Below are 27271 nucleotides of genomic sequence, written 5' to 3'. Positions count from 1 at the left end.
TAGTTTACTTTGCATTATATTTTCAGTCTAAATTGGCTTTTTAGAGTCCGTTGGTTGTACACACTGCGCATTGAGGTATCCATACACTTGCGTACAATTATGCGGCGATGATTTAGCTTCCGGAATTACGAAACCAGGTAAAGAAAAAGAGCTTTGCGTTTCACATCCATCGACCAATGGAGTATGAAGTTTACGTTGGTATGAAGAAAAGATAATATTTAGAAACTTGAGAGTTGCTAGATGAAGCATAATTCTCTTCAAACGACACTGACGTCCCTGGTTGAAATTGCTGAGCGACATGCATCCTAGCTTCTGTTTATTTTAGCTTTGGACTGTAATGAGAATTCACTGAGCACGTACTGGCAGTCATCGATTTTAAGCGTGAAAATTCGGATAGCACCTGTTGCATGTGAGATGCTGGTCTTATCGCCGAACGATTGATATGGGAAACTCATTGGATTGTATGACTTGCTTCGATCTTCCATGTCTGATAATAACCGTCAAAACAGGGGACACAAAAGGAGGTGGCTTACACAACGCTGCTTTCTTGACTCTCATCGACGAGAGAGGCAACAGATCTAAAGAATTATGCCTGCAAGGTTGTTGTTTTACCGTGTTCAAGAAGGGACACACGGACACTTTTAAATTCTGCCAGCCTACAGTCAACATAGGACGTTTATGCAAGATCGAATTTGTCCGCCGCGACGCAACAAAGCGAGGAAACTACGTTGAGTGGTTTATTGAAACGATTGAGGTACGACGGTACAGCGGAGAAGATTTCGAGGATTTTATCTTTCCGTGCCATCGATGGATTAAAAATCTACAGCCTTTAATTTTGCGGGCGTACGACAGCACACTGCCTCAGTTTGATGTCGAGACTGAGCAGAGGGAAACTGAACTTTTTTGGAAGAGGACAATGTACCGCTTTTACAGAAGAAGGTCCGGGATACCTCCACAGGTAAGTTTTTAACTTCCTTACGAATTCGTTTTGCTGAGTTGACCAAGGTTTTAAGATTTCCACTAAGAAATAACTTGAGAAAAGAAGATATTATGGCAGGTAGCGCTTAAAAACTTTCATTTTAATGATAACACTTTAGAATTTCATACACAGACGCGAAAGTTTGAACAACTTTAGACAGTGGCATAAACACTACCACCAGTAAGTACTCTAGGTCAACTAGGAGCTAAGCGTCTAGGGAAACTGCGGTGCTGCGTTTGTCGGTGGGGGATACGCTAGGACGAAGGTCCAGTACAAGTAAAGTTCGAAACCTCGGCCGTCGAATCGGTCTTTACGGTGGCCGAATTACCAGTTATACATAATTCGGTTGATAAAAGCGTAAATTGTTTTTTTTTGTGTGTGTGTGTGTGTGTGTGTGTGTGTGCCCTACTAGTTAAGGTTTTCAGTAATTGGGCCAAGCCACCTTGAACGGTATAACAATAGAACCAGGCGTACTGCTCAGCAACTGTAACTTGAAATTCATTTTAAGTTTTCATCAAGATTCAAAAGTTAGAACCATGTATCTTGCACAACATAATAAACTTTACTGACACAGGAAAGAACTGCTCAGTGGCTTCCTCAAGGCGGGATCGAAATGATCGTAATATAAAATCATGCTCGTCAACAGCAGTTTACAGTCGGGACAAGAGTTAATTTAATCGACTGACACGAAAAATTCAAATAGAAAAATGAGAGATTGTACTGTGTTGTTCAGCTCAAACACAGCTCAAACACAGCTTAGTCAATAAGTGGAGCTGCCACCACGCAAGGCCAATGGATTTCCTAACCGAAAATTTCAACATCTCTCCATTTCCAGTGCACTTTGGTATGCGTTAGTGATGGGTATTGCAGCTTGAAGTTGAAACAAGTGAACCTGCTGGATTGCAAAACAAATATCACTCTATAGCTGCAAGTAATCTATCGACGAATTGGCCATGGCGTTTTCGAAAATTTTTTACGTTTCCTATAGCAATGAAATGCATCACTAGAGGTGTTGTATTCTCATGCACTCTCTGTCATTTAAAAAATTAGATCGATGTCTGAACTGGACATAGCTAATAAACTCACTGCATAGAATTCACGGTCTGAATCAACAGAGCCGAACGCAGACGTCTCAGTTCTTTTCTGTGCGTTTCTGTGCGCTGGCTAAATCAACTATCAGTGTTTTAGAACTCTCAGCCGCAAATCTTTATAGAGATACTCGATTTTCATCTGCCCCTCCGTTTATCCGTTTTTATCTTTTGTGATTCTGAAAAGAATATACAGATTGTAGACTTTGCGTTCAAATATGGATAGATCCTCGTAGTTATGCAAAATACTATTGTCTATTTTAATTTAAACTGCTGCGTTGTTTAAGCGTCATAGCTGTGGGCGGCTGGAAAACCGCCAGTTTCCGGCGTTCTCCTTTCAGTGAGATAGCGTCCTGTAAATACAAGCCTTATTCGACGCCATTTTGAGCCATTACGTCCGGCGGGGTTGGAAATTTTGGAGGGATTGTGCGGCTCGGTTCTCCAAACTCTGACCCTATTTCAGGCCTAAAATGTAATTTTCTAGTAGTCTTATTGAGACCTAGGCCGGGTTGTTCGAAAACCGATTAACGCTAATCCACGATTAAAAATTAACCGAGGTTTTCATCTCGCTCATTAAAAATGATTTTATAGGATCATTTTGAGCTAATGGTAAAGAACACTTTAAGGCAAAACTTAGGGACAAAATCTTTCGGACGAATCCTTATGAATTAGCAAATATACTCGAATCAAAGTTCTCCCTTAAATCTCGAGCAAGAGCCCTTTTCCATTTTGTACTGTTTAACATTAACTGTACTGTTTAACACTAACTAACTACTAAATCGCGCTATCTCGAAAAGACCTGAACACTTTCCAGATCGGAGGGCAGTTTGTCTCAAAAATTTACAATCGTGTTTAACTAAAAGGAACATCGAAGGGGTCTTTTTTTTAGACATAAAGTGGCTCTACGATATAATATGAAAGTTTTGTTACTTGGTTACTAGGAATTTCGTTCCGCGCGAACAATCGAACAGATTGCGGGTGCAAACCAAAACCTTGGTCGTTGTGACTTGTAAAAATACTTTGGGTTGTTCTCTCGATTTTCGAGCGCAGAGCAGAGGCATGTAGCAAGAGAGCCTAAGAATCAGCTTCTGTGGCGATATGGAAGCAAGCACAGTCGGAAGCGGCCCCTGTGGCGCAATGGATTAGCGTGTTGGACTTCTAATTCAAAGGTTGTGGGTTCGAATCCCACCAGGGGTGTTTTTTTTTTCTTTTTTCATTTTCATTAAATGTGGGACTGCACATTTAAAGTGCTACTGTGATCAATATTTTAACTTTCCTTTTAGCTTCGGCACTCGAAAGAACAGGAGTACAGCACTACCCATGCCAAATTTAAAGTTGTAATTCCAACGGGAAGCTTGATTATTTCAAGCATAATTTCTACATTCAGTTTGCCCCCATTACTCAATTCAAAAATATCTGCGAACCACACGGAGAGTTGGGAACTGGGCCCTCGTTGGGCCGAGTAGAATGACCCCATGTTATCCCTTCACTTCACTGAGAATCATCCCCATTGTCATAACCACCACTCCCGCTTGAGCAAACTGAAATCAGAGCCATATTCGCTAGAAGTAGGAGAAGAACTTGCGCATTTCGACTGCTTTTTCTAGCTTTTCGATGCCGCCAAGATGATAAGATGACGTCACGAGTGGGAAGCCGCTGCGCAAATTTTGTCGGCGCAAGTAGTTGCTGTTTAAGTAATGGCGTACGCATTTCACGTACTTTCGGGCAGCCTTTTTAAGGCTATAATTTTGTCAGATTGGTTTGAATTATATTTTTTCTTGCAGTTTAATGTCTAAATATTACCTTGAAGACTAAAAATCTCGCTGGAAAAATTTTCGATTTTTTTTTTAGTTTGAGAAGCGGAAAATTAAGCAAAACCTATATGTACGTGGATTTGTTTGTATACTCGCGTAGTTAAAATATATTTGGCGCCGAGTTAAGTCGTCTACAAACTCCACTCTCTTCCGAGAACAGAGCACCCTTTTTTTTAAAAGAAAATCTTGTTTTTTTCCTCTTTGGCCGTCTACTTTACAGAGTACCGTTTTTATACCTGACGACTCTAACGTCCGAGACGTTAAATGCGTAAGGACCACAGACCACAACAATTCGTTTTAAATCTTGGATTTATTTTTCATTTCAGATCAGCTTTTGTCCAAAGGAAGAAGTTTTCAGCTACAATCATCAGGTAAGCGGCATATATCTCACACTCTGCGTCCTTGCGTGTGTGCGTTAAAGAGAGAAACGTTAACGGGCCGGAGTAAAAAGAAGGTTGAAGACAGCTCCGCTTCCATTCCTACTAGCACAAGTCAAAGCTTTTTCCACACCCTCCCCTCCCCTAATCCACCACCATAACTTCGCCACTATTAAAGCTATGGCGATGACACTCTGCATATAAATAGTACGTCTAAAGATTTTTCCTTTGAGCTTTGCATCGAGAAGTGTTGGCGTCATATTACGTGTAACGACGTCATGGTTATCAAGTGGTGGCCATCTTGGTTTTTGGGATTTTCCCCAATCTTCAAGAAAGCACCAACAATCAAAACCACTAAAAAAAACTCTGGTTTGTGGCTCCCCTTACTTACTTACTGGTGACGGGAGGAGGAGCGATCAGTTCACAGTCTACGATGCTTGTACTACCAGCTGTTTGACTACTGGCAGGGCGGCTGCCTTAAAACTAGCAAGTGATGTAGAGAGAAGTACATGATCATGATTAGAAAGTAGATTCCAGATTCTCGTGCCCCTGACGTTGAGCAGATCTATTGTAGAACGAACGAGATATACAAAACACTCAGGCCCCAGTTGTTCAAAAAGCGAATAACTCTATTCAGCGGATAAAATGTATTGGGTGGAGTACATTTATACACTGGATAACGATTTATGCAATGAATAAATATCCGCTCTTTGAACAACCGGGAGCCAGGAGTTAAAGTTACTCTTGAACTGACTCTTAAAATGACTCAAGAGAATCATGGAAACTAACTCATCCTAATCATAACCATTGGAAGTTATGGACAACTGGCTGTAAGGAGATCAACTGAAAACCATCATTGAAAACGATTGACTAATCCACCAGCTATGTGTTTCCTGGCATAGCTGAGAACTGTATAATTCTTATTTCTTGCGAAATCTCGGTTGAAGTAGAGCTGAAAAAAATAACACAACTTTAAGACCGTCAATTAAATTGATTAATCTGGAGGAATTCCACCAAGTTTATGTTCCTCGGCTTAATTGGCGATAACCATATACTTTATATGTTTTGAGAAATCTCAGTTTAAGTAGAGCCGAAATTAAAAGCACGTCGCAGAAAGAAAGTGTTGTTTAGCAATTTTTCTATCCAGAAGATCATTGAAAATTAAAGAAATAAAAGCTACAATTATCCAAAAAGATTAACAAAAAATCTCCACCCCCGGTGGGACTCGAACCCACAACCTTTGAATTAGAAGTCCAACACGCTAATCCATTGCGCCACGGGGGCGGCACATATCCTTCAATGGTAATTTTTCACTCTTATATTATAAATTTGCAATTTTGTTGATAAATTCTAACCAACCTTTTTATTTTTTTTCTCGTCACCGTTTTGGCTGTTATAAGTAAACATCATGGTACCCGCGAATATCTTAATCAGTTGAAGGTGGTTTCTTCTTCAAAGGAATAGCCGTGGGGAGTAGTTTCTCTTTTTTTTTTTTCAGGGCCCCTCATGATAACAGCCTCGTAGCTGATTGGGCCACCCTGTCTTAAATAAAGTTCACTTACTTACTTTGTAACATAAACATTTGGTTCCTCATTCTTTTGGCAAATAGACGTCAGATTGGAATGAGATACATGCAGGATAGTCTTATTTGTCAGCCAAAATTCGACTACATGTTTGTCAAGTATTGACACTAAATTCACGATTAAACTCCAACTTGTATCTTCCCTCCTAGATCCCCTCTAATCATTCAAGTTGTTGCTCCTTATATAATATACAAGATATAATAAACTAAAGTAATTGTATTTGTTTTTAGTGGGATATTATAGTCAGGCGATCCAGTTTGGTGCACAGATACAATCTTCCGGATTATGGCTCTGAACCCTGGTCATCTTTTCACGACTTTGATGAGATTTTTGAAAGAAAGCTTGGTAAACCAGCGGTGGGTGAAGCATACATGACGTTCATTGCTTATAATCAGTCATGATTTGTACTTTTGAACACCTCAACACAATAAGAGCAATATGATAGGCTTCTTCAATAAGATCACACTCTACTGTGAACAAGGGTACAATGAATGTAGTGCCGCTATATTCATAGGGAGCTTAAGCAACGACGACGGCGACGGCAACGACAACGCCGCAAAACAATAGGTTTAATGAGCAAAAACAATCGCTCTGCGCGTGCGTTTTGCATTTTAATACATTTCTTTGCTGTCCTCTGCAAAACAACAATGTGAAATGACCAAATTGAAGGTTTTGCGAGGAACGTGAACGCACGACGGTAAATTTTTCATTTTCTTTCTTAACTTGTACGCCACTCCTACCAATTTGGTTTCAAGATAGTTCGCCATTTTTGTAAAAGTTGAGCGAGTTGAATAATCGTGAAATAGCGCAAATGAAAGAAAGATATATTTTCGGGTGACGTTTTCGTTGCCGTTTTCGACGGCGTCGTCGTTCCTTAAGCTCCCTAATGATACCAATGATGGATCAGAGAATTAACTCTGTATCTATCGTTTATGTTGTAGTGCTTGGTGAACCATGAATTTCCCATCAAGCGTTAGCCTTAGTAAGAAAATGGGAGACCGCACGAGGCAAAGGAAAAATGTTTGACCTCGACGGGAATCGAACCTGCGAGCCCCGGATTGATCTACCGTTGCTCTATCTACCTACTGAGTTCATGACTAGGCGGGAACAGTCCTGGGTCACCAGTATGGTGGAAGCTGCGGCAATGTGAAAGTGAAGGGTGCAATTGAATGTTGTACCGCTGGAACTTTTGACACAAATGATGGATGAGAGAATTAACTCTGTATGTTTTAGTGCTGAGTAAATCCAAGAATTTGGGTTCACTTAGTACTACAGCATACACTGCAGAGTTTAAAACTTCTTTGATCCATCACTTGAACAATTGATAGCCAACGATCGCGATCGCGTAATTTCATGTTGGAATAAACGTTAAATTAAAAAAAAAAAAAAAAAACAGAAGAAAATCAAACTATCAATATGGGCTATATTGTAGCACTTTCCACGCCCAAAGGACACCGCGGTTATTTCATTGAGCGCTAAATACTGCCAACTCTCGCCTCGCGGACACCTCGCTATTACGGAGACCCCGATAATATGGACAGCAGCTAAATTCCCGGCAAAAATAAATTACAGACGTTTGACTGAAATATATTCCCGCTATTACGTACTCTCGCTATTAAGGACACTAACTCGCGGTCCCGAGGGTGTCCGCGATGAAAGGAGTTGACTGTAAAGTGTAATGAATTTACCATTGATCAATTGGTTCACACAAATTTCAAGCCTTTCGTTTAAAAGGCTGGGCGCACTTTCACGAGGAGTTACCTCACACTAGTTTAAATTGGTTTCTAGGAGTTTCTAGGTGTTAACTTATTCTCTTTAATGGAGTAGCTAGATTCGTGTTTCGAAATATCAAGTTTTGCTTTTCTCTGTCTTCTTCCTTAGGGACGGAATTTCTGGCGAGACGATGTCCATTTTGCTCGACAGAGATTATGCGGCTGCAATCCGACGTTGATCCGTCTGTGCACCAAAATACCTGATAAGTGAGTGATTGACATGTCCTCATTCTGCTGCTTGTGATAGCCTTTCAAAGCGTTTGTACTGAATCTTGTGCTCATGCTTAAGTCCGCACTAATTCTTATGCGCCAAAAGTTAAACAAGACTTGGGTGTGACCCCAAAGAGTATGGTTTTGAGCCGTTTAACGCTATCGAGACCGGGGGACTTCAGATCTATATTAGATGCTATGAAAATGAGGCTTGGAGGATAGATAATACGTCCAAAGGTGTTTCCTTTCAGGTCCGCAAAGGAAGATGGTGACGTCATATTACGTGGTAATTACCATTTTATGATAGTTACCATTTAGGAGAGAGTTTTCCAGCATTTTCTAGCTGTATTAAGTCACTTAACCTTATTTGTATGTGCCATGTATAGTGAAACGACAAGATTTACAAACAATTTGGTCTGCTAAATTTTTACGATGGTAATGGACTGAAGCTTGAGGAGATAGACATAATACCTTAATAACTTCAGCAGGATAATCCACCCCTCTACCAAAGATTTAAAAACGGACGAAAACATTAAAATTGTTTGTTTTTAGTTTCGCAGTCACGTCTGTGATGTTGGAACCCTTTCTTGAGGGACAAACTCTGGAAGATGCTTTGACAGCAAAGAGGATCTTTATTGTTGATTTAGAAATACTGAGTCGACTCAAACTGGATGAACCACGAAAGGTTAGTACTGTCAGCAATGGAGACCGCTTTAAAAGATCTCTGCACCTAAGCTCTATTTCTACTGGACGCTGATAGCCATTTTTTGTGTCTAGGTGCGTTGTTTTGTTATGCGTTCTTTTGTTCTCTCGACAACTGATGAAAAACGTTGCAAACGGCGCAGGCCAACACCATGGAATATTTTGTATCGAGCAAATTTTTCATAAAGTGCAAAACAAAAACAAAACAAAATGAAAAAAACAACAACAACAACAACAACAGCTACAACAAAACGAACAGAACAAAACAAAAACAAGAATATTCTTATGATAGCTCTCAGTATGCCTTTAGTCGGGCGTGAGAGCGATATTTAGTTTTTCTTAAATAGTAATCTACATGTCTGAAAGTGGACGTAACGTGTTAATCAGAAAATACTAGAAATTTTAACATTGCCTCAGTTTTAACCCTGTGGTTGCCGCTCGCTCGCACGGAAATAAGTTAAACCCACTGGCAATAAGTAAGCGCATTCTTCTGCTGTGTCGTACTTGTGAATGTGCTTGTGCATTCTTGTTTCTAGAGCTGCTATGTTTTATACCAGTGCCTTGGATAACGTAGGTTTGCTCAGAAGCCAAAGTCATAATTATGACACTAGAACAGCAAATGGTTATCGACCACATGCTTGTCGTATTAATCTTAAACAGTTAACGATTCTTTATCTTGGTCCATAAACATGGAATTCTCTCCCAACACATATTACAGGTACATCTAGCTTTCCTACCTTCAAGAAACGAATGTATTTGTCTTAATTAACATAACTCAGATTTTTTCATGCCACATTTACGCAGCACTATTTTGTATTATTGTGTTTTCGAGGTGACCTCTTTGTATAAGCCCGATGGTTTCTTCAAGTCTCCTCGCCATATCTTTATTGTCACATTTATATTAGATTATTGTGTTTTATGGCAAATAATATAGAAAGAAGGATCCCAGCTGCGTTCGGCTACAGAACGGGCCTAACATTTTTGACGGGGAAAGTTCTTGTGCTTGTTCTCGTGTTTGTTCTTGAGCTTATTAATTTTGGCTTATCTCATATATTTCGTTTCGCAGGTTGCCTCGCCTATGGCGTTATTCTTTTTGAGTCCAGAAAAATGCTATCTGATTCCCATAGCCATTCAGCTTTTTCAAGAAAAGGGAAACGACAATCCAGTGAGTAGTAACTTAAAATACTGAAGAAAAAGTGTAAAAAAAGGAAAGAAAGAAAAAGAAGTGCGATGGTTAATTTCTTACCGGTTTTGCAAAGAAAGAAAAAGAAAAAAAAAAACATGAAACGAAAACAGGGCGATTCACTTCACAATTCCTTGTATTCATTTCAAAATGGCCGCAAAATTGTCGCTTTTTTGTGGGAAATACATTTGAGATTGAAAGATTGAGAGATGGCAAACACTAATTTAACCGAGTTTTTGATTGAATTTTATGGATTTTAAGTTTTTAAGCAGCAATTGAACTGTCCCGGATATTTCACGCTGATTATAAAAAAGTGTCAATAAGTTTTGCTGTGCAAAACCCGTTGACACGTTTTAAAACTCAATGTTAAAGTGCTACTATGATCAAATTTTTACCTCTTGAATTTTAAGGTTTATCACATAGAATTCTAGGAAAGATTAAAAACGCCGTTTACCGTTTCTAAATATCTGCATTGGTTCCGGAGATATTCACGTTTGAAAAATGTGTAAAATATGTAAATGAGATGACTGATGACGTCATATTCTCAACTCAATATAACATCAATTATATAAATAGAGCTATCTCATACAATTTACAGCAGAGACCATTGAAACCTGGCAGGCTAATAGTTCTAAAGGCAATACACCTACGGCTATAAAAAATTTGGTTCCATGGCAACTCACTCTTATCCAGTCCCCTCCAACCTGATTTCAATATTTTAGTGATTTTCAGCTTGAAAAACATTTAACAAGGACACCAACTCAACCTAACATATTTATACGCTTGCTGGATCATGCAGATGAGGTACCATTGGCAAATATCAAATAGAACGCCAAAGGTGGCCAGCAAAGCCTTAAGTATCAGGGAGGACTGGAACCAAGTATGTTGCCATGGTAACAAAACTGATAAGCTCATATTATGAAGCGCACCTGGAACAATGTAACTGCAAAGAATCAAGCATTTTCGATACAAATTGGCTGAGATATCTTTTTTCATAATATTTGATCAAAATTCGGTTGAGTTTATGACGTCATCACTTGGCTAATTTGCATATTTTAAAAACTTGAATATCTCTGGAACAAAAAGAGATATTTGAAAATAGTAAACAGCATTCTTCTTCACGTACAAACTACTTGTTGATGCTTTAAAACGGCTCAGATTAGAAAGACGTGAATTTCGTCATAGTAGCACTTTAAACATGCTAGTTTTAAGAATATCAAATTTCAAAGGGGCAACTAGCAGACCAATAGTCCGGACCAATAGTCTCAATAGAGACTGAAATTTTGAGTTGACCCATTTTTTTTTTTCGCCTTTTGGGGCCACAGGGTTAATAACTTCGCCAGTATTAAAGCTACCACAATAAGGCTCAGAGTATAGATAACGTGTCCAAAGATGTTTCCTTTAAGGTCCACCACGGGAAGTGGTGATTACGTCTTGATTGCCAAATGGAGGCCATCTTGGATACGCTATCTTCGATTTCTGGATCTCACCAAAACTTCAGGAAAGGGCCGAAACTGAGCGAAAAATAATCAGGACCAACAACGGATCTCTAACATAAGCTAAAGACACAAAAGTTAAGTAAGAAACGTAAATTTTCTTCATCTAAAAAAGGAATTTTCCATTTTCTGAGAAAACTGCCCGTTGAAACTTGGTTGTCATAGTAACATCAAAGTTACGTACGCTAACTGTCCACACCATGTTTTCCTGTAGATAAATTTCTGGAAAAGTTTTGAAATTTCAGGGCGTTTGCTCAGAAATTAAAAGAAGTTATTCAGATTCAAAGTTGCCGTGGGCAGAATCCGCTACCCCCACCCGAGATAAGGTTAAAAGTTAAGGTTGAAATTTAAAGGGATGGATGAACGACGTACAGGATAGAAATACAATGGAAGCGACCTACTTGTTTATGAACTACGTAGAAGATTAAATGGGAGCTTTTTTAACTATACCATCGATCCGGGCAATTTCGCTGGATGGACACTATGCTTCGGTGGTCTCTTCCCGCGAATGAACACTATCGCGCGTCACGTGATGGATTTCATCCAATAAGTCTCGGAGAAATTTTAGTTGTGAACCCGTAATGGCGCATTAGTACTAGTTCATCATCATCACCATCATCATCAATCTTTATTTACCCTCGGATTGTAGAGTAGCTTAATGCAGCTAATATCTCCGAGCATTTTCCCACCCAACTATGATAATATACGCACAAAGACCAGACCACAACACCGGGAACTACGTCCCCTACTCTTTGCGAACAGTGAGTGGGTTCTTTAACGTCCCACAGAGTTATTTACAAACAAGGATTGTGAGACGGGGCCTACGGTTTATCGTCCTTATCCGAGAAGACTAGAAAGTCTAACCATTTGCAGATGTCAGAGCAAAGGCAGCACTTTCTCCTCAGTTGTTTAAAGGCCCTGAGTGGTAGTCCGGCCGGGGTTTGAACCCGCGACCTCCCGCACGGTAGTCCGGCACTCTACCAACTGAGCTAACCGGTCGGCGGTCATCCCGTGATATCTGCGATAACACCTCATATTTATTCTTCCAATTTATTAACAGACAGGTAGCGTTGTTTGCGTTGTAGTTTTATCCCGTGTGTTGTTCATTTCTTCGTTGTTATTCAACGTTTTGCCCGAAAGGTAAAATTGGTGACTACACATTCGAAATACAATCTCAGCGACTTTAATAACAAAGAAAAGTTAGTAGTGAACAATGAAAATAATAGAGTGTTGTTGTCTCGGAAATATTGGTCTGATGGTTGCCCCTTGAAACTTTTACCTACTTAAAACTAAGATATAACTAATATCTATTTTAACACATAACTAATATTTCTTTAAGAACATCAAATTGGCAGAGGGCCACTACAAGTCGATAGTCTTTCGACTAAAACTGACTCTATTTTTTAAATGGTATCTCCCCGCGGATGAACATCTATCACCTCACGCGATCAATTTAAACCAATCAGACTTGGAGAAAATTTGTTGATGAACTGTATAGTCGATTGCCCTTCAACAAAAACACTCTCACGTTATTGCTTGAGATATATAAAGTTGACGATCGGACCAATCACGCCAGAGTGACAATTTGAGAGAATGAGGAACAACATGTTTATGTTACAAAAATAGAAAAAACTATTACCCACGGCCATTTCTTTGTAGAAACCACCTTCAATTGATAAACATTTTCACGGGTACCATGATGTTTACTTGTAACAGCCAAAAGGGTGACGAGAAAAATATTAAAAAACTGGTTAGAATTTATCAACAAAATGGCAAATTTATAATATAAGAGTGAAAAATTACCTCAGGGTAATATGTGCCGCCCCCGTGGCGCAATGGACTAGCGTGTTGGACTTCTAATTCAAAGGTTGTGGGTTCGAGTCCCACCGGGGGTGGTTTTTTTTCCTCTTACTTCCTTGTTTTACTTGGTTTTTACTTAATAAAATGTCCATTGATTCAAAAATGCTTGTTCAAGATGGTCCTTGCGCGCGTTTTCAACTTTATCCATTTTTAAGGCCTAGAACTGCTTCATAATGATGTCATTCATTCTTGTCATGACCAATTTTACTTCTTGTTTTAAAAATTCAACCACTGTTTTTTTTGGGAGGGAGGAGTTTGGAGTAGGGGGAGGGGGTGTCGGGGGGAAGAGCATCTAGTTTTTTGGCTTAAATTAATCTCAATATAGAGTGCTTTAATTTGTGTGATATACAAGGTATTTGCCGACCAAGGATATGGTTGTTGAGCCACCTTGGTATGGTTTTACTTTATGGTGGTATAAACTGGGAATTATATTTAATGAAACTGCGAACGGGAAAGATAAGTGACCGAAATATATCTTTCCCCACTATAAAACGCCATCTAGCACTTCAACTTCGCAACAGCAAAAATAGGCTTTTTTACATGACGTTAAATCATTACAGTATTGCAAAAGTATCTTTTAAACATAATAAACTAGATGCACTGGAAAAGAGATTAAACTTAAATCATATCAAACTAGACTGAAAACAATCTGTGTTGCAATAAAGTAATCATGCAGTGGAGTTCGTCGGCTTTATATAATCAGTTCTGTTAGCAGAAACTACTCTAAACTCGTGCATCTGTTACTGATTATAAAAGCCAATTTCAGACCTCAGGCTTGACTCTTTACCCACTTTCAACCATGCAAAATGACTCAAATGTCGTACTCTTTGGGCCACACAATAACCAACATAATTTATCTGAGTTAGGAAGTAAACCCCGCCGCTGGGGGAACACGAATCATTTTGTTTTGTTTTGGGGAACAAGAGTTTGCTCAAGACTTAGCAGATACGATCAGTAATAGTTTCACCCACAATAATTTAATCCGAGAATTTTACAAGATTTTTGGGAATATTAAACCCTATAACAACAATGATCTCCGTTTTTCTTTTTCTGTAAGGTTTTCCTTCCCAGCGATCCCTGGTACACGTGGATGTTGGCAAAAATGTGGTTCAACAATGCGGATGCACAGTATCACAGAGCATGTGTGCTACTAGGTATTAGCTAATCTAACCTTACAGTTTTGATATTCGAAAGTTCAGACGCGGTTGGTTTCATGCGATGCAGTCGTTTGGAAGTGATCCAGCGGCTAAATCAGGTTTCATTTCAACAGAGTTAAATTAGCCAAGGCAAACTCTCATAGCAAGGCAGCAGTTGCCGTATAATACAAAATGAAAGCGAAAATGTGTAAGGTACGGCGCCTGAAACGTACAGCGACTGAACTAGGCGTTACTTCTGCGGTGAAATTGTCTATGTTAACAATCCCAATACGTGCCCATGCAGAGGACTGCACTATCCTTGTAACAGAAGTCTGTTAAGCCTGGTCAAGTCTGTTTCAACCAGGCTTACAAGGCTTGTGGTTTGAAATCAAGTCCGGTTAAAATTCCGGTAAGCCTGGTTTTGCCAGACTTTGATGGTAAAAAAGCATTTTTAAATATTACCTAAAAAGCCTGGTAAAGCTGGTTTTGACACACCAAGGAGAACCCGAAAAGCCAGGTAACCTTGGTCCTACCAGGCTTTTAAGGTAAGTGTGGTTAAAAAAAACCGTACCTGAAAAGCATGGCTAGTCTGGTTTTCCCAGACTTTCAGAGTAAGCTTAAGTGTGGCGGCAAAACATACTCTGAAAAGCCAGGTTGACCTGGTTTTCCCAGACTTTCAGGGTAAGTATTGTTGGCAAATATTACCTGGAAAGCCCGGTTTAGCCTGGTTTTCTCAGTTAAAGAGTGCGTAATCAGCCGTAGTAAAGGAAAACAACCTGAAATGCTCAATTAAACTATGCTTTTCACTGCTAGATCCCTTGTTGTAGAGGTGCATGCGCAAGCCGCCAATACACGTGCAGATATAAAACAACCTACTTTGCTGCTTTTGGATTTTTTCTAGATAAAATTGTTGTGTTTCGCTTACCAATCGTGAAATGGTTTGTAACAGCATCATAACTGGGTGTATCGACTGAAGCCGCGCTGTACACGAGGGAAGCAGAAACGATAATAACCAAGCGAACGTCCTGGTCGCCATATCTTTCCATATTTTCTCTACTTCAAGGGACTGTATGTTGTAGCTATTCAAGAAAGTCATCTGTTGTATAAACAGATGATCACAGCGGTGGTTAGATCATACTTCATACCAATGATGCTTCCTGCTTCCAATACCTTGAATGCGTAGCAAATCAAAGAAGCAATACTACTGTAGAAAAGTACAAATTAAAGTCGCCGAAACTATCACCGAACAGTGAATGTTTGCGCATGTTTGTACGGGAAAGGTGCACAACATAAACGGGGAACAGCAAAACAACAGGAAGAACAAAGTGGAGGGTTTACATGTTGGCGTAGCTACGACCGTAAAATTCAGTTCATCATCTTAACTTGCCTTTATAAGTTCCCTTCATAGTTTTCCACCCAAAGAAAAGCTGATTATATCACTAATCATCTGTTGTAATTTTTCAATAGGCTACACGCATCTATTCCTGGAAGCAGTCTCCATAGCAACCCACCGGCAGCTCTCTCCCTCGCATCCAGTTTTCAGATTGCTTGCGCCTTACTTGCGTCATGTGATTCCCGTGAATTGGTAAGTACATGACATCGTAACAACAGAGAATCCAATTAACAAATCGACGTCAGTTTCAATGGTCTTTACCATCATACACCATAAAATTACGTCATAAAATGTTCAAAACACAACTGGAATCACGAGCCGCTGGCGAGTGGTTTCATCGCCAAGTTTTGAACCATTTTATTTTTACTGCCGTCGATTTGTTTTTTTACAATAACATGGACAAAGTATGAACGGAATTGGCTATTCGGGTGAGTTACATGTTACGCCATTTTTATTGGCTGTTCTGTTATAGAACATGAAGCTACGACCCAATCCGCGCGCAGGAATTTTGACAGTTATTGTCTAATATCGCTTGCTAAAGTCAGTATTGGTGATTTTGAAAAGAAATTTAAGAGAATCGGGCTTAATTCTTGCATAGGGTTTAGCCCTATCGCTGATATGTCTCTTCTAAATGCCATTTATTAGTCAGGATAAGTTAGACAATTATTATATTAATAATTGATAAACTAACTAAATACTTGTATTGACTAATACCTTTATTTTTTTGAGAATTGTTAACAAAGTTAAAATTATAACTTACAATCCAATATCGGAGAAGTCGGCAATATATTTAAGAAAGACTTCAGCCGTTCATTTCACTCTCATTTCAATCCTTGTGACAGCTTTGAAGTAAACGAGTTACTCGCACCAAGCTCCTGGATTGACAGCACAAACTCGCTAGGTGCGAAAGGCACCCTGGATCTTATAGCACTGGGGTAAGCAGCTAGAATTTATAAATCAGTTTAGTTATTACATCATGCTACTACAGCTCAGTGAGTAATCTTAGAATCTCTCAGTTCTTCTTCCGACTATTGAAGGTAAACACAAACCTGTTTGGCTTGATCTTGGCAAAACAAATTTGTTTTTAAATGGGGGCGCAATGTACAGATACCTCGATATTTAGGCTTTCTTGACTCACCAGAGTGTTAACAAACATAAAGTAAATGTTCTAAAGATAATGTGTGGCTACTACCCTGCAGACAAAAAACACTACATTTTCAATTATTATATTCTACAAGGAAAAGGATACATCTATCTACAAAGGCTTGAGTTAAAAACTTAAAACCTCTCTCAGTTTTTAGATTTCATTAAGAATAACATTATTTTGAAAAGAGCTATTTTACAGTCTAATGGTCTAATAAGCAAAATTTTAGTCTTTATGGAAACCGTTTCAGTGTTTATTACAAGACATGTAGATAGACCGACTAAATTTTATATTAGTGTAATGAAACATATGCAAAACAAATAGTGTAATGCGTTGTAATGTTAGACGGTAATTGTGCTGTAACAAAAAAAATGTTTCAAAATACTACGACCTTTTACGCGCCGTGCACAAGTTGAAAGTTTGATTTACACGAAACAATTCGTATCGTATTGGCCTGTCGTCAACACTGACGTCCCACGCAAGAAAGCTGTACCGTTTAAATCAGGCTTTAGAGAGTTAATGGTATTCAGTTATGTCTGAACGCAGCAATTATTATCAATACTGGTTTTCACCTTTCCTCAGATGGCAGAACTGGCGAATGGATATTCAAGGAACCTTACCCGCGGATCTGGAGAATAGAGGGGTAAGTTGGCAGAAGCAAATAACATAGAGCTCCGTGCGTTCTGCTATAAGTACACCACAACTTCTCCATTAGGTCTTTTCCAAGGGAACCTTTTCTTTCTTGTTCTGGCTTGTTCGGTTGATTATATTTTTCACTGGATAGCGAAAATATAAATTTTGTTAAAGAACTGGCTAGCTTCTTTGCATTGACTGTAGACTAGTAAAATGGTATTAATTTATAAAAGGAGTATGGTCCTTTGGCTTTCAACAACTCTCGTCTGTTACGCACCAAACAAGTACATCTTTGGAATGAAATACCATTGCAGTGAAGTTTGTAGCTAAGCAGTTCAAAAAAAGGAACACTGACGAATGAACGAGGTTGGCACCCCTGCGATATCAAATAATATTTTACTGAGCAAACTAGGAGCTGGTAATATTGTGAATGACTACGAAGCATAAACTACAACTGCCAGAGTCGTTAATGTCACTGTGAGTTCTTTATTTAATTAAATGTTTTGCATGGAGAAATGACGATGTATATAGCCTGTAATCCCTCGCTGTTATTAATATTTCCTGAGAAATTACTTTCTGTGAACCATTACTGCGCCGCCCTTTCAACAACAGACGGACACTGAAGTTCAAGATTCAACCAACCGTCAGGTTTATCACTGCCGTCAATCATTGCAGCGAACAGGTCACGTTCAAACGCTGTGATTGGCCGATTTCGTGAGCCACTTTGTCCGTTTCTGTACTTTTGCGGGCTCGATTTTGGCCACTGTTATGATTGACAGCAGCAAAACACAAATCGTTAGTTAAGTTCAGAAGTTCAGAATTCACATGTTATTAAAAAGCGCAGTGAATTAAAAACTTTTCATTAATTTATTACAAGGGTAAACATTATTGAAACTTTCTTCTCTCCTTGTTCGTACAGATAAAAACCCAGACACACGTTACTTATATACGATAATGACGATAACTAAGTATACATTGCTAATTGGGGAACCGGTGCAAATGTGACTTACCAGTCAGGTTTAACCATTTGAAATTTATCAGGAGAAGTCCTTATGCTTTTCATTTATCGATCCCTGGTTTTGTTAGTCAAAGAAGTGTGAATTTTAATACATAGTTGCAGTAATAAAAAAGATAAAAAACACTCAGATTCAACAATTTGAAAATTATCGAGAGAGGTCCTTATGCTTTTCATTTATCGATCCCTGGTTTTGTTAGTCAAAGAAGTGTGAATGTTAATAGATAGTTGCAGTTATTAAAAAAGATAAAAAACACTCATTTTCTAGTAAACTCGACAGACACGTTCAGAACTGAAATTGAGGTTTCTATTACTTAGATCTACCTCTAGGCACCCAGAAACTCCCTCATTCTCAACTTTCACTTCTGCTTATATTCATGTTATGATAAATTTATTTAAGTCATCACATTGCAAAAGCAAGATTTTCCTGCTTTTCAGGTATCTGACTCATCAGTCCTCCCTGACTATCCTTACAGAGATGACGGGTTAATGCTGTATAGCGCCATCAACAGATATGTGTCATCAATTATCGAAGCGCGATATGGTAGGGTACTTTTTATAGAGATATCGGCAATCAAGACCAAAGTTAATTACTACTCATACTACACTGACTAGATCAGCGGGTGTCGGGTTTAACCTGCAGTGATAAAATAATTACACTTCTGCTTTCTCGAACTATATTAGCTAAGGTGACTATGGCAAACCTTGGGGATCCAAGATGTCCTAATGAAATCCTCTGATACGTTAAGGACGGTGCCTACTAATACCGAAGTATTTTTGCGCGGTTTATCACTATGTTGGAAAAGCAGATCTTAGCAGGGACTTTGGAAATCCAAAAAGAAAATATGGGGTAACCACGCATATTTTAGAGATAATTTAGCAACAATTATTCTAAAAACAGTAATACTCCTATTGTTAAACATATAGACATAAACTGACTTATATCGTAAATATAGTAGACAGGCAGATATAGAATATATAGAGGATTCGTCATTTCAATACTGCTGTCACACGTAATTTATATACACATTGTGCTTTTGTGATTATTGTAATGCGCGTTTGATCATCCTGTCATGGAGAATGTACAATACAAGCGAATAAATTATTATTATTATTATTATTATTATTATTATTATTATTATCATTATTAAAATACAAAGCACTGTATGGCGTTTTTTTTTCCAAATTGAAGCTTTATTATCTCTGAAAAATGCATGGGTACCCCAAGCTTTCTTTTTGGATACCAAGAGCACTTGCTAAGTTCTGCTTTCCCCGCATAGTTTTAAACCGCGCAAAAATATCCCTGTGTTAGTAGGCACCACCCATAGGAAAACCGACTATCTCAAGATGGGCAGAACGTATGCGCAGTCACAAAAGTAGGCACCGTCCTTAAATGTCACAGAAAACTACGGAGAAAGCCAATTCAATAAGCACACAACTTTAAAATAGGCTATTCAATAAATTTGTGGATATTCTGTTTTTAGATTATTCAGAGAGTGATGAAGGTTTTGATTTTATGCGTCTTATAACAAGAGGAAGTGATGCACAGAGATTGAAAGCTTTAGTCGAGGCTTCACTTCCCTTTCTTGACTTGGAAGAAACTCAAACTGGGTTCCTTAAAGGTCTGCATCAAACACAAAGCTAAATTGGAATTGCTGTGTTCTAACCAACGCCCTAACTTTTCTCTCTTCCTCTGGTTCATCATGGTTGTTGTTTTTATCTCAATGTTATCAGACACAGAAGACAAACTGGCTGACGATTACGAGCTGCAAGCTTGGGGTTTGGAACTGGTAGCTGATGGAAATCCCGGATGTGGCATTAAGGTGGGCAATCTGCATTTTCCAGAAATCTATAGACGTTTGTTGCTCATCGTATACTGTAACTCATCCCTAAAGAAAAGAAAGTTGTTGATCTAATTATCTTTCCAATACTGCTAATTATAAGTTTGTAATATATTGTGCATTGTATTTCAAACATCATTGCCTAAGCATGATTTAAGGTCATGATTCTTACAAGAGCAGCCATGAAAGGAGCTGCAAATTTTCTTGGATTGCAGTGAAATTAGTATCAAGGAATATATGTACATATTAGTGGGTCAAAAAATTTGTTTTCTTAGATGAAAACGCCATGCTTGACTTTCACCATATTGCTTGGTGACTAATCTGGGAACCCATACCCGTATTAATCATGGCGGCGAATGACTTAATGGCTGGCTACCATTGGGGGTTTTTGGATTCTTTCAAGATTATTTTCTGTTGAACTTTCAATATAACGTGTTGTTAAAATATATTTAAGGGCGTTCCTGGTGATGGAAAGTTTGATACTACGGAACAGCTCAGCCAGGCGATAACTTCCATCTTATTCTCGAGCACGGTGGGACATGCTGCCGTAAATGTTTCTCAGTATGACGAGTACGCATTTCTCCCCAACTATCCCGCCATCTTGACAGGACTTCCGCCCAGAGACAAGGTAAGTTGCGTTAGTAGTATAGGAGGTTAATATCAGGAGGAATTGAATCTTTAATCATGGGATAAAATAGTCTGGAAGAGGGAAACCAAAAAAAAAAAAACCCCAAGCTTATTGAGGCATCTGGTTGTGACTTCAACACCTCTAAACGCTATTGCAAAACCGGGAAGATGCACAACATATCTATAGTAAGCATAAATAGTTACAGTATACGAAATATCGACAAAGATTAGGTTAAACATATGACAAGAAATGTGCATACACTGAAAAATAAAAGTATGAAAATCTAAGACCTAGAATGCTGCAGTGAAACCTTTCTCAATGAAAGGCTGCCATTCATGTTGAAGTTGGTTTCACCTTTTATTTTTTTCGGTTCCAATGTATCTCTTATCCAATTTGACCTTGCTAAAATGTAATTTAAATTCATCCAAAAAATACGACTCGCCTTTGGTTGTGAATAGGAATGTTGACTTGACTGTGATTTTCCCAGACAGAAGCGTAGTTACGTAAGAAGTGTAGAGAGTCAGTAATTAAGTTACCAATAACGAAGGTTTCTTATTGGGAATCCAAAGTGTTAGTTAAGCGTTAGTTGTGATAGTAGTAGTAGGGCCATAGGAAGCAAAGTAATTATCTTATTGGATTTCGAAATCTTGGAAAGAAATCTTCCTACTTGAAGGCTTTGATGATGAACTGTACAAAATTAAAAGAGAACGAAAAAAACCACGACGAAGAAGCTGACGAAAAAGTCATGTACAATTAAATTTGAGTCTCTAAAGTACTTCGTAATAATTTTACCTCGTCCAGTTTAATGGCTAGACCATCCAAGCGACCAATTCGAAGGCCGTTCCATTTCAAGAAGAGAATAGAAAATTAACCCTCTTTGTTTTTGCCGAGAACACGACTAGAAATGTAACATTATTTGTTGGGATTTGAACATCTTTTTGGGGGGTTTACTGGGTGGTTCCTTCCCATGCTAGCTTTGTCAAAACTGGACCCTTTGATAACAATACCTTGGTGGCAAATATCTCCTTAAAGTGAGTTAGCGTAATTCTATGAAACACGTCATTCAAAGGTAAAAGCAAAACAACCAGTGAAATGGGGAAAGAAATAGGTATCTTTCATGAAAGTAAGGTTTAACACTATCTACACCAAACTTGTTGTCATCCTCTCGAGCCGGGAGGACTTACAACAACATTCCAGCCCCCTCCCCCCCCCCCGCCTGCTTCCTCCCCCTCCCCTCCCTCCTCCCAACATAAAATGAAGACAAAAAATAGTGTATCAACGGTATGATGATGAAAATAAAACTTCAGGTAGATATGACGGACAGAGTTATTTCCTATGTGAAATGATGCAGATGTATGATGTAGAAATTATGTTGATTACCAAATGGCGGCCATCTTGGATCCACCATCTTACCTTTCTGGACTTTCCAGAACTTCAGAAAACCATCCAAATTGACCATAAAATTATCAAAACCATTATATAGAAAAATTCGATAATCTGAAACGACCAAATGGATTATAAAACAGGGATGTTAAAAAGAGCTGGACCTTTAGGTAGCGATACCTACTGACATCGGTTCTATTCATTTCGCTAACAGAAATGGCGCGAGGAGAAGGATCTTTTGGCGTGTCTTCCTCCCAAGAACATTTGTCTGGACATTATAGTTACAAACAAACTCCTCTCAGAGAGGCATGCAAATGGATTAGCAGACTTCCATGCCTTGTACCAGCATGATCCTATTGCTAAGAAGGCGATTTCAAGGTAAATGTTCTACGGTTATTTTATTGCGCGAACTGCGAACACAATCCCGGCCCGGTGTATAGTTCTTAGAGATACGGAAAGACAATATATATGCGTTATTGACCAAGATGGCTGGATATTGGCCAAGTTCTTTTTTTGCGTTTTTATGGACCGAGACGAAGTCGAGGTCCATAAAAACGCAAAAAAAGAACGAGGCCAATATCCAGCCATCTTGACCGAACAACCTTGGTCAATAAAGGATTTATTATATGGCTTTACCTTCAAGTTAAAACTACAACAACAAAACAAAACAGGACATGAAACTTCTCTACTCGGAAAGAAATTCTTCATAGCCGGCCGGTGCAAGATTTATTTTCAGTACATTTTTGGATTAGCATGTAATCGTGGAAAACAAGGAATCCTAAATTATCTTAGGGCTCTAACTTTATAATGGCTTAAAGGGAGTATACAATTATTGAGAACGAAAAATTTAGATTTTCGCAAGAGCGGGAAGCGGGAATAGAATTCGGCAAACTCGCCATTTTCAGCTGATCGCACGGTGGCGTAAATAATAAACATTTTTACACAGTTTTCGGCTTCCAATCATTAATTCTTGAATGAAACAATAGATTTTGAGATTATATGCAAACACAAGCCGAAAAAAAGAGCGGGTGAATCAGAAAACTGGGCGAAACTTTGATAAGATTTTGTTGTTTACAACAAGCAAGACGCGGCTAAATTAAAAACGTGAGCTTCTTCGGCGAACTTGAGAAAAATACTTTTCTGAACTGCTCTAAACACTTAACGCATCTTCCACTACGCTATGATTTAAATACAGTCATTGCAAACCGAGAGAATTTATCAATTTGGCACTCGACTCAGTTGAGACAATTGTTTTTACAAAATCAACTCTATCTAAAATACTACACGCAGAGCAACTCACCGGTTCAACTCACATTCATTGTAGCTGAAACAACATTTTCACTACACCAGGACGATTCCATTCTCTTTCCTTTCGTTTAAGTAAATGTTGAGAGTTTCCCGAACTTTTTGGTGAGCGTTTTCCCCCAAAACAACGAGAAAATCGAAGAAAAGATTGCATTGTTGTTGGGATTAAACTTTCGATGCCAAGCGAACGGGCAACGGGTAATCCCGAGCGGGCAAGATAGCTCCATCTTGCCCGCTCGGGTAGCCAATCACAGCGCAGGATTTGACTCATCTTGCCCGCTCGCGGAGCCAGCCATATAATAAGTACTAGTAATAATCAAAGATTAGGGAGTGCGTTCGATGTCAACAGGCTCTCTCTCCTTTGCCAAGTTGGTGATGAAATCATCCGCCCCTGTAAAATCTGCGGGGATACCAAATGCGCGTCCCAAGATCCATTCGTTAAATCAACGCTGTCCCATGTAATCTCGTCTCCAATCTGTATCAAGAGTGAGTTCTTTCTATGTCGAACGCAATAAGTTTACCCTACCTTTACGTAAGCAAGTGTAATATAAACAGAAGCTTAGTTCTAGGGAGGTGTAAATAGGAGCTGAACAAATTGCTCTTTATTCGTGTCACTACAAGTCTAACTGTGCATATTTGAAAGCGAGAAGGAAAAAGGCAAAGGCTGTACCTTGAAGGGCTTTAATTGGTTTTCCTCTGGGTACAGCAATGACAACTTGTGAGTTACGAGCAATCCTTGGTATAATACCAAAAATGGATTTCAGGCAAAGTGTGTTAGAGACAATAAAAGTCTTGGAAGAAATCTGTGTAAGCAACGTTTGCAGAATTTGCGATTCAAGCCGCTTTTATAAATTGAAAACGAGCGAGATTAGTTATGCTTGTAATCGAGCCTTATACTTTATATACCATTTACGAAAACAAACAGACTTATTAAATTGTTTCCTGAGGATATTCAAATTTTGCTCATAATTATTGTAAATTTTGGCTTTTTGGCAACTTAACAAATTTTGTTCCAAATTTCCAATGAGATTGTTAAGCCTGTGTTTGAGGGACTTGTCAACTGTCGGACAGCGTATGTGAAACTTGAAAAGTTCACTTGTCAAAGTTATTTCCTTTTTCTTGTCGAGCGGAAGCTAAAGCGGAGGTCATCCAAAAACTGCAAAAATAGTCAAAAGCAGGCCAATAATCACTTACGCAAAACGCATGTGCCGCCCCCGTGGCGCAATGGACTAGCGTGTTGGACTTCTAATTCAAAGGTTGTGGGTTCGAATCCCACCGGGGGTGAATTCATGTGTCTTTTTTCGGTGCATTTTTTTTTATAACAATCCCATATTAAGCTGTGCCCCTGACATTGTATAACAATCAAAAAACTATTTATTTAGGGTAAACCTCATTCTCTTTTGATATTTGTTTGTCCTTTTGCAATGTTTCAAAATTTCATGTTCTGAAGGAAGTTTGTACTAATACGGAAAGTCTTTCTTTTTCTTTTTTTTTGGCCTTTTTTGGGTGGAGAGGGAGCTTTCAAGATTTCCTTACTTCCTCAGTTTCAGTTTACTTGGTACTCTTCATGAATGACAATGAACAGTAATGATAATGATAATAATAAAAATAAAAAGCGATACCCCGACAACAATCACCACCGCTTTCAACGACAACAACGACAACAACAACAACAACAACAACAGGAGACAACTGTTGTTCTATTTAATTTGCAGATTTTTGGATGACCTGAAATGCATCGCGTTAACCATATTGGACCGAAACAAGAAGAGACAAGTGGTCTATGAATATTTGAATCCCAGCAGAAATTCCAAGTAAACGACAACGATTTTAAGATCCTTGTAAAGGTTTGCTTATCTTTTACCTAGTTAATGTCGACCATCGCCTTATTTACTCCAAGGAGGTATAAGCAAATGTAACATAGTAAACGTTTTTCAAGTTAACCGTAAAATATTGGCGTGGTCTTGAAAGGGACTTGCTAAGACCAGCCTCTTGGTTTTGAAAAAAAATTGCTATCTTCAAAAGTCTACAGAACATTTTAGCTAGCAAAAATTTACTACAAAATTGGTTTTTGTTACAGCATGGCTCGCATTTCGTTCCAACTATGTGTGGGTAAAGTAACATATTCTTTTGCTTTTTAAATATTTAATGGTAGTAAATTTTATATTATGCGTAAAGTATTTGTATATATTAACTAATACGATCACAGGAAAAAAAACTGGATGCTAAATTGCAGTTGGTGATCTTTAACACACCACTGTTACATTTATTCTGCTAGCTGGTGTTATCCAACAAGAATTTCTTTGTGGTTTATTCCCATCACGTGGTACGCATCTACTGTGCGAAAAAAACATCTGACACAACACAGTTAAGGTTAACGATGTCCACAAAAGATCAAAAGATACGTTTTTGTCCAAATGCGAAAAACATTGATTAAAACCAATCATCAGCAACTGCCATGAAATATTTGTTTCCCACGTCTTCTAAACTTGAGCAGAGGGAAAAAAGCACACGAATAGAATAATACAAGACAGTTCAGCTGTTTGGCAATTATTTCTCAAGTTTCCAATCAATTAACGTCGGTGGATGTGATTAAAACTTCCCTGTTAATGTTAAGGAAATGGAAATTTGGCGATTATGAAGGAACAGAAATTCTTGGCACATTCTAGCACAAGTACTCCTAATATATGCTTTATTTAGAAGCGCATCACTCAGCTTCAAATTATCCTAACAATATCATATTACACAAAGCAGTCCTATTATTATCTCATTACAAAATTATTTACTACTTGTAACTTAAATAATAACTTTGAACTTTAAGTATGATAACCCACAACCGTCCGTTGTGGTTCAATTTAAAACAATTATCCCCAAGGTCCCTATAAAAAATTTCTGACGGTATTTTCAACGTCTAAATGATGAATTTTGATCAAAAATTACCTTTTACTATATTACTAAGGGGAAGTTTTCAGTAATATGACACCTTTCATAATATTAATATAAATACATAATTTAGTCGAGAACAAAGAGAGGGCTCCTGTTCTTTAAACATATTTAAACACGCTTTTATGAGATAATTGATATTTCCTGAGGAAAAGCAACACATTAATTATAAAAAGAAGCTGGGATAAACCTTTTTGAATGGGGTCTTAATACAGCAAGACTAAAAACAGCTTTTAATAATTTAATGAATGAAGCAATCAACAGCAATTAAAGAAATATTTGTAGATCAAAAGCACAGTAAATGGGATTGGTTAAATATTGCCATGTAACTGTTTTGTTTTATGTATTTGAAAATCGAATCGTTTTTATTATTGAATCAATGCATGTTTTAAATATTTCTGTAGTCTTCTTTGCGTGGCAAAAGTATTTGAAATTGTTTCAGTATTGGAAGTAACGGAGCGAATCTAAAATTGTAATATAATTGGTGAAATGATTTGAGGTGGTAATTAGCCTGTAATATACAATATGCCAATTTAATAAATCTTGATTTAGAGGTGTACACTGCTTATTATTATGTTATAAAGGTATTATAGCAAATCTATGTTCTTCAAAAATGTTCAAATAAAGTTATGCCTTTCATTTTTCCGGAATTGACTCTGTAGTGATCATGGAATGTTTTCTAATTTTAAAAGTTAGAAAGTAGTTAGATATATGAGGGTATCAACCCACTTTTCAAAAAATGATAAAAAATCCCATACAAATCCTTATAAACCCCATAAACCACAC

The 27271-nt window shown here is 38.3% G+C and overlaps 1 protein-coding gene and 4 non-coding genes across 8 annotated transcripts; 4 read left to right on the top strand and 1 right to left on the bottom strand.

Moving 5' to 3' along the window:
- The first annotated feature begins 82 nt into the window (after positions 1–82).
- LOC146453581 (polyunsaturated fatty acid 5-lipoxygenase-like) lies at positions 83–27044 on the top strand. Of its 4 annotated transcripts, XM_085096463.1 has the most exons (16): positions 83–958; positions 4208–4252; positions 6072–6197; positions 7723–7820; positions 8376–8508; positions 9592–9690; positions 14122–14218; positions 15668–15785; positions 16436–16528; positions 17320–17380; positions 18824–18929; positions 20120–20208; positions 20681–20854; positions 22452–22552; positions 22583–22615; positions 25258–27044. In XM_085096463.1, the coding sequence occupies exons 1-16, from the start codon at positions 443–445 to the stop codon at positions 25358–25360; spliced, it is 1992 nt and encodes a 663-aa protein (XP_084952589.1). In that variant the 5' UTR covers positions 83–442; the 3' UTR covers positions 25361–27044. The 4 variants fall into 4 exon arrangements, with proteins under 4 accessions (XP_084952589.1, XP_084952590.1, XP_084952591.1 ...); XM_085096462.1 differs by having other exon boundaries at positions 87–958; positions 22452–22615; XM_085096464.1 differs by lacking the exons at positions 18824–18929; positions 20120–20208; positions 20681–20854 and having other exon boundaries at positions 22452–22615.
- On the top strand, positions 3191–3264 carry Trnar-ucu (transfer RNA arginine (anticodon UCU)). The gene has a single exon. It is a non-coding gene; the product is annotated as a tRNA-Arg (tRNA).
- Positions 5469–5542, bottom strand: Trnar-ucu (transfer RNA arginine (anticodon UCU)). The gene has a single exon. It is a non-coding gene; the product is annotated as a tRNA-Arg (tRNA).
- Trnar-ucu (transfer RNA arginine (anticodon UCU)) lies at positions 13026–13099 on the top strand. Its single transcript has one exon. It is a non-coding gene; the product is annotated as a tRNA-Arg (tRNA).
- Trnar-ucu (transfer RNA arginine (anticodon UCU)) lies at positions 24753–24826 on the top strand. Its single transcript has one exon. It is a non-coding gene; the product is annotated as a tRNA-Arg (tRNA).
- Positions 27045–27271: the final 227 nt, after the last annotated feature.

This window comes from Pavona decussata, unplaced genomic scaffold, assembly GCF_977016875.1.
Source record: "Pavona decussata unplaced genomic scaffold, jaPavDecu1.1 SCAFFOLD_329, whole genome shotgun sequence".
Classification (NCBI taxonomy): Eukaryota; Metazoa; Cnidaria; class Anthozoa; order Scleractinia; family Agariciidae; genus Pavona; species Pavona decussata.
Note: the sequence above shows the minus strand (reverse complement) of the source record. Positions and strands in the feature narration are given on the sequence as shown.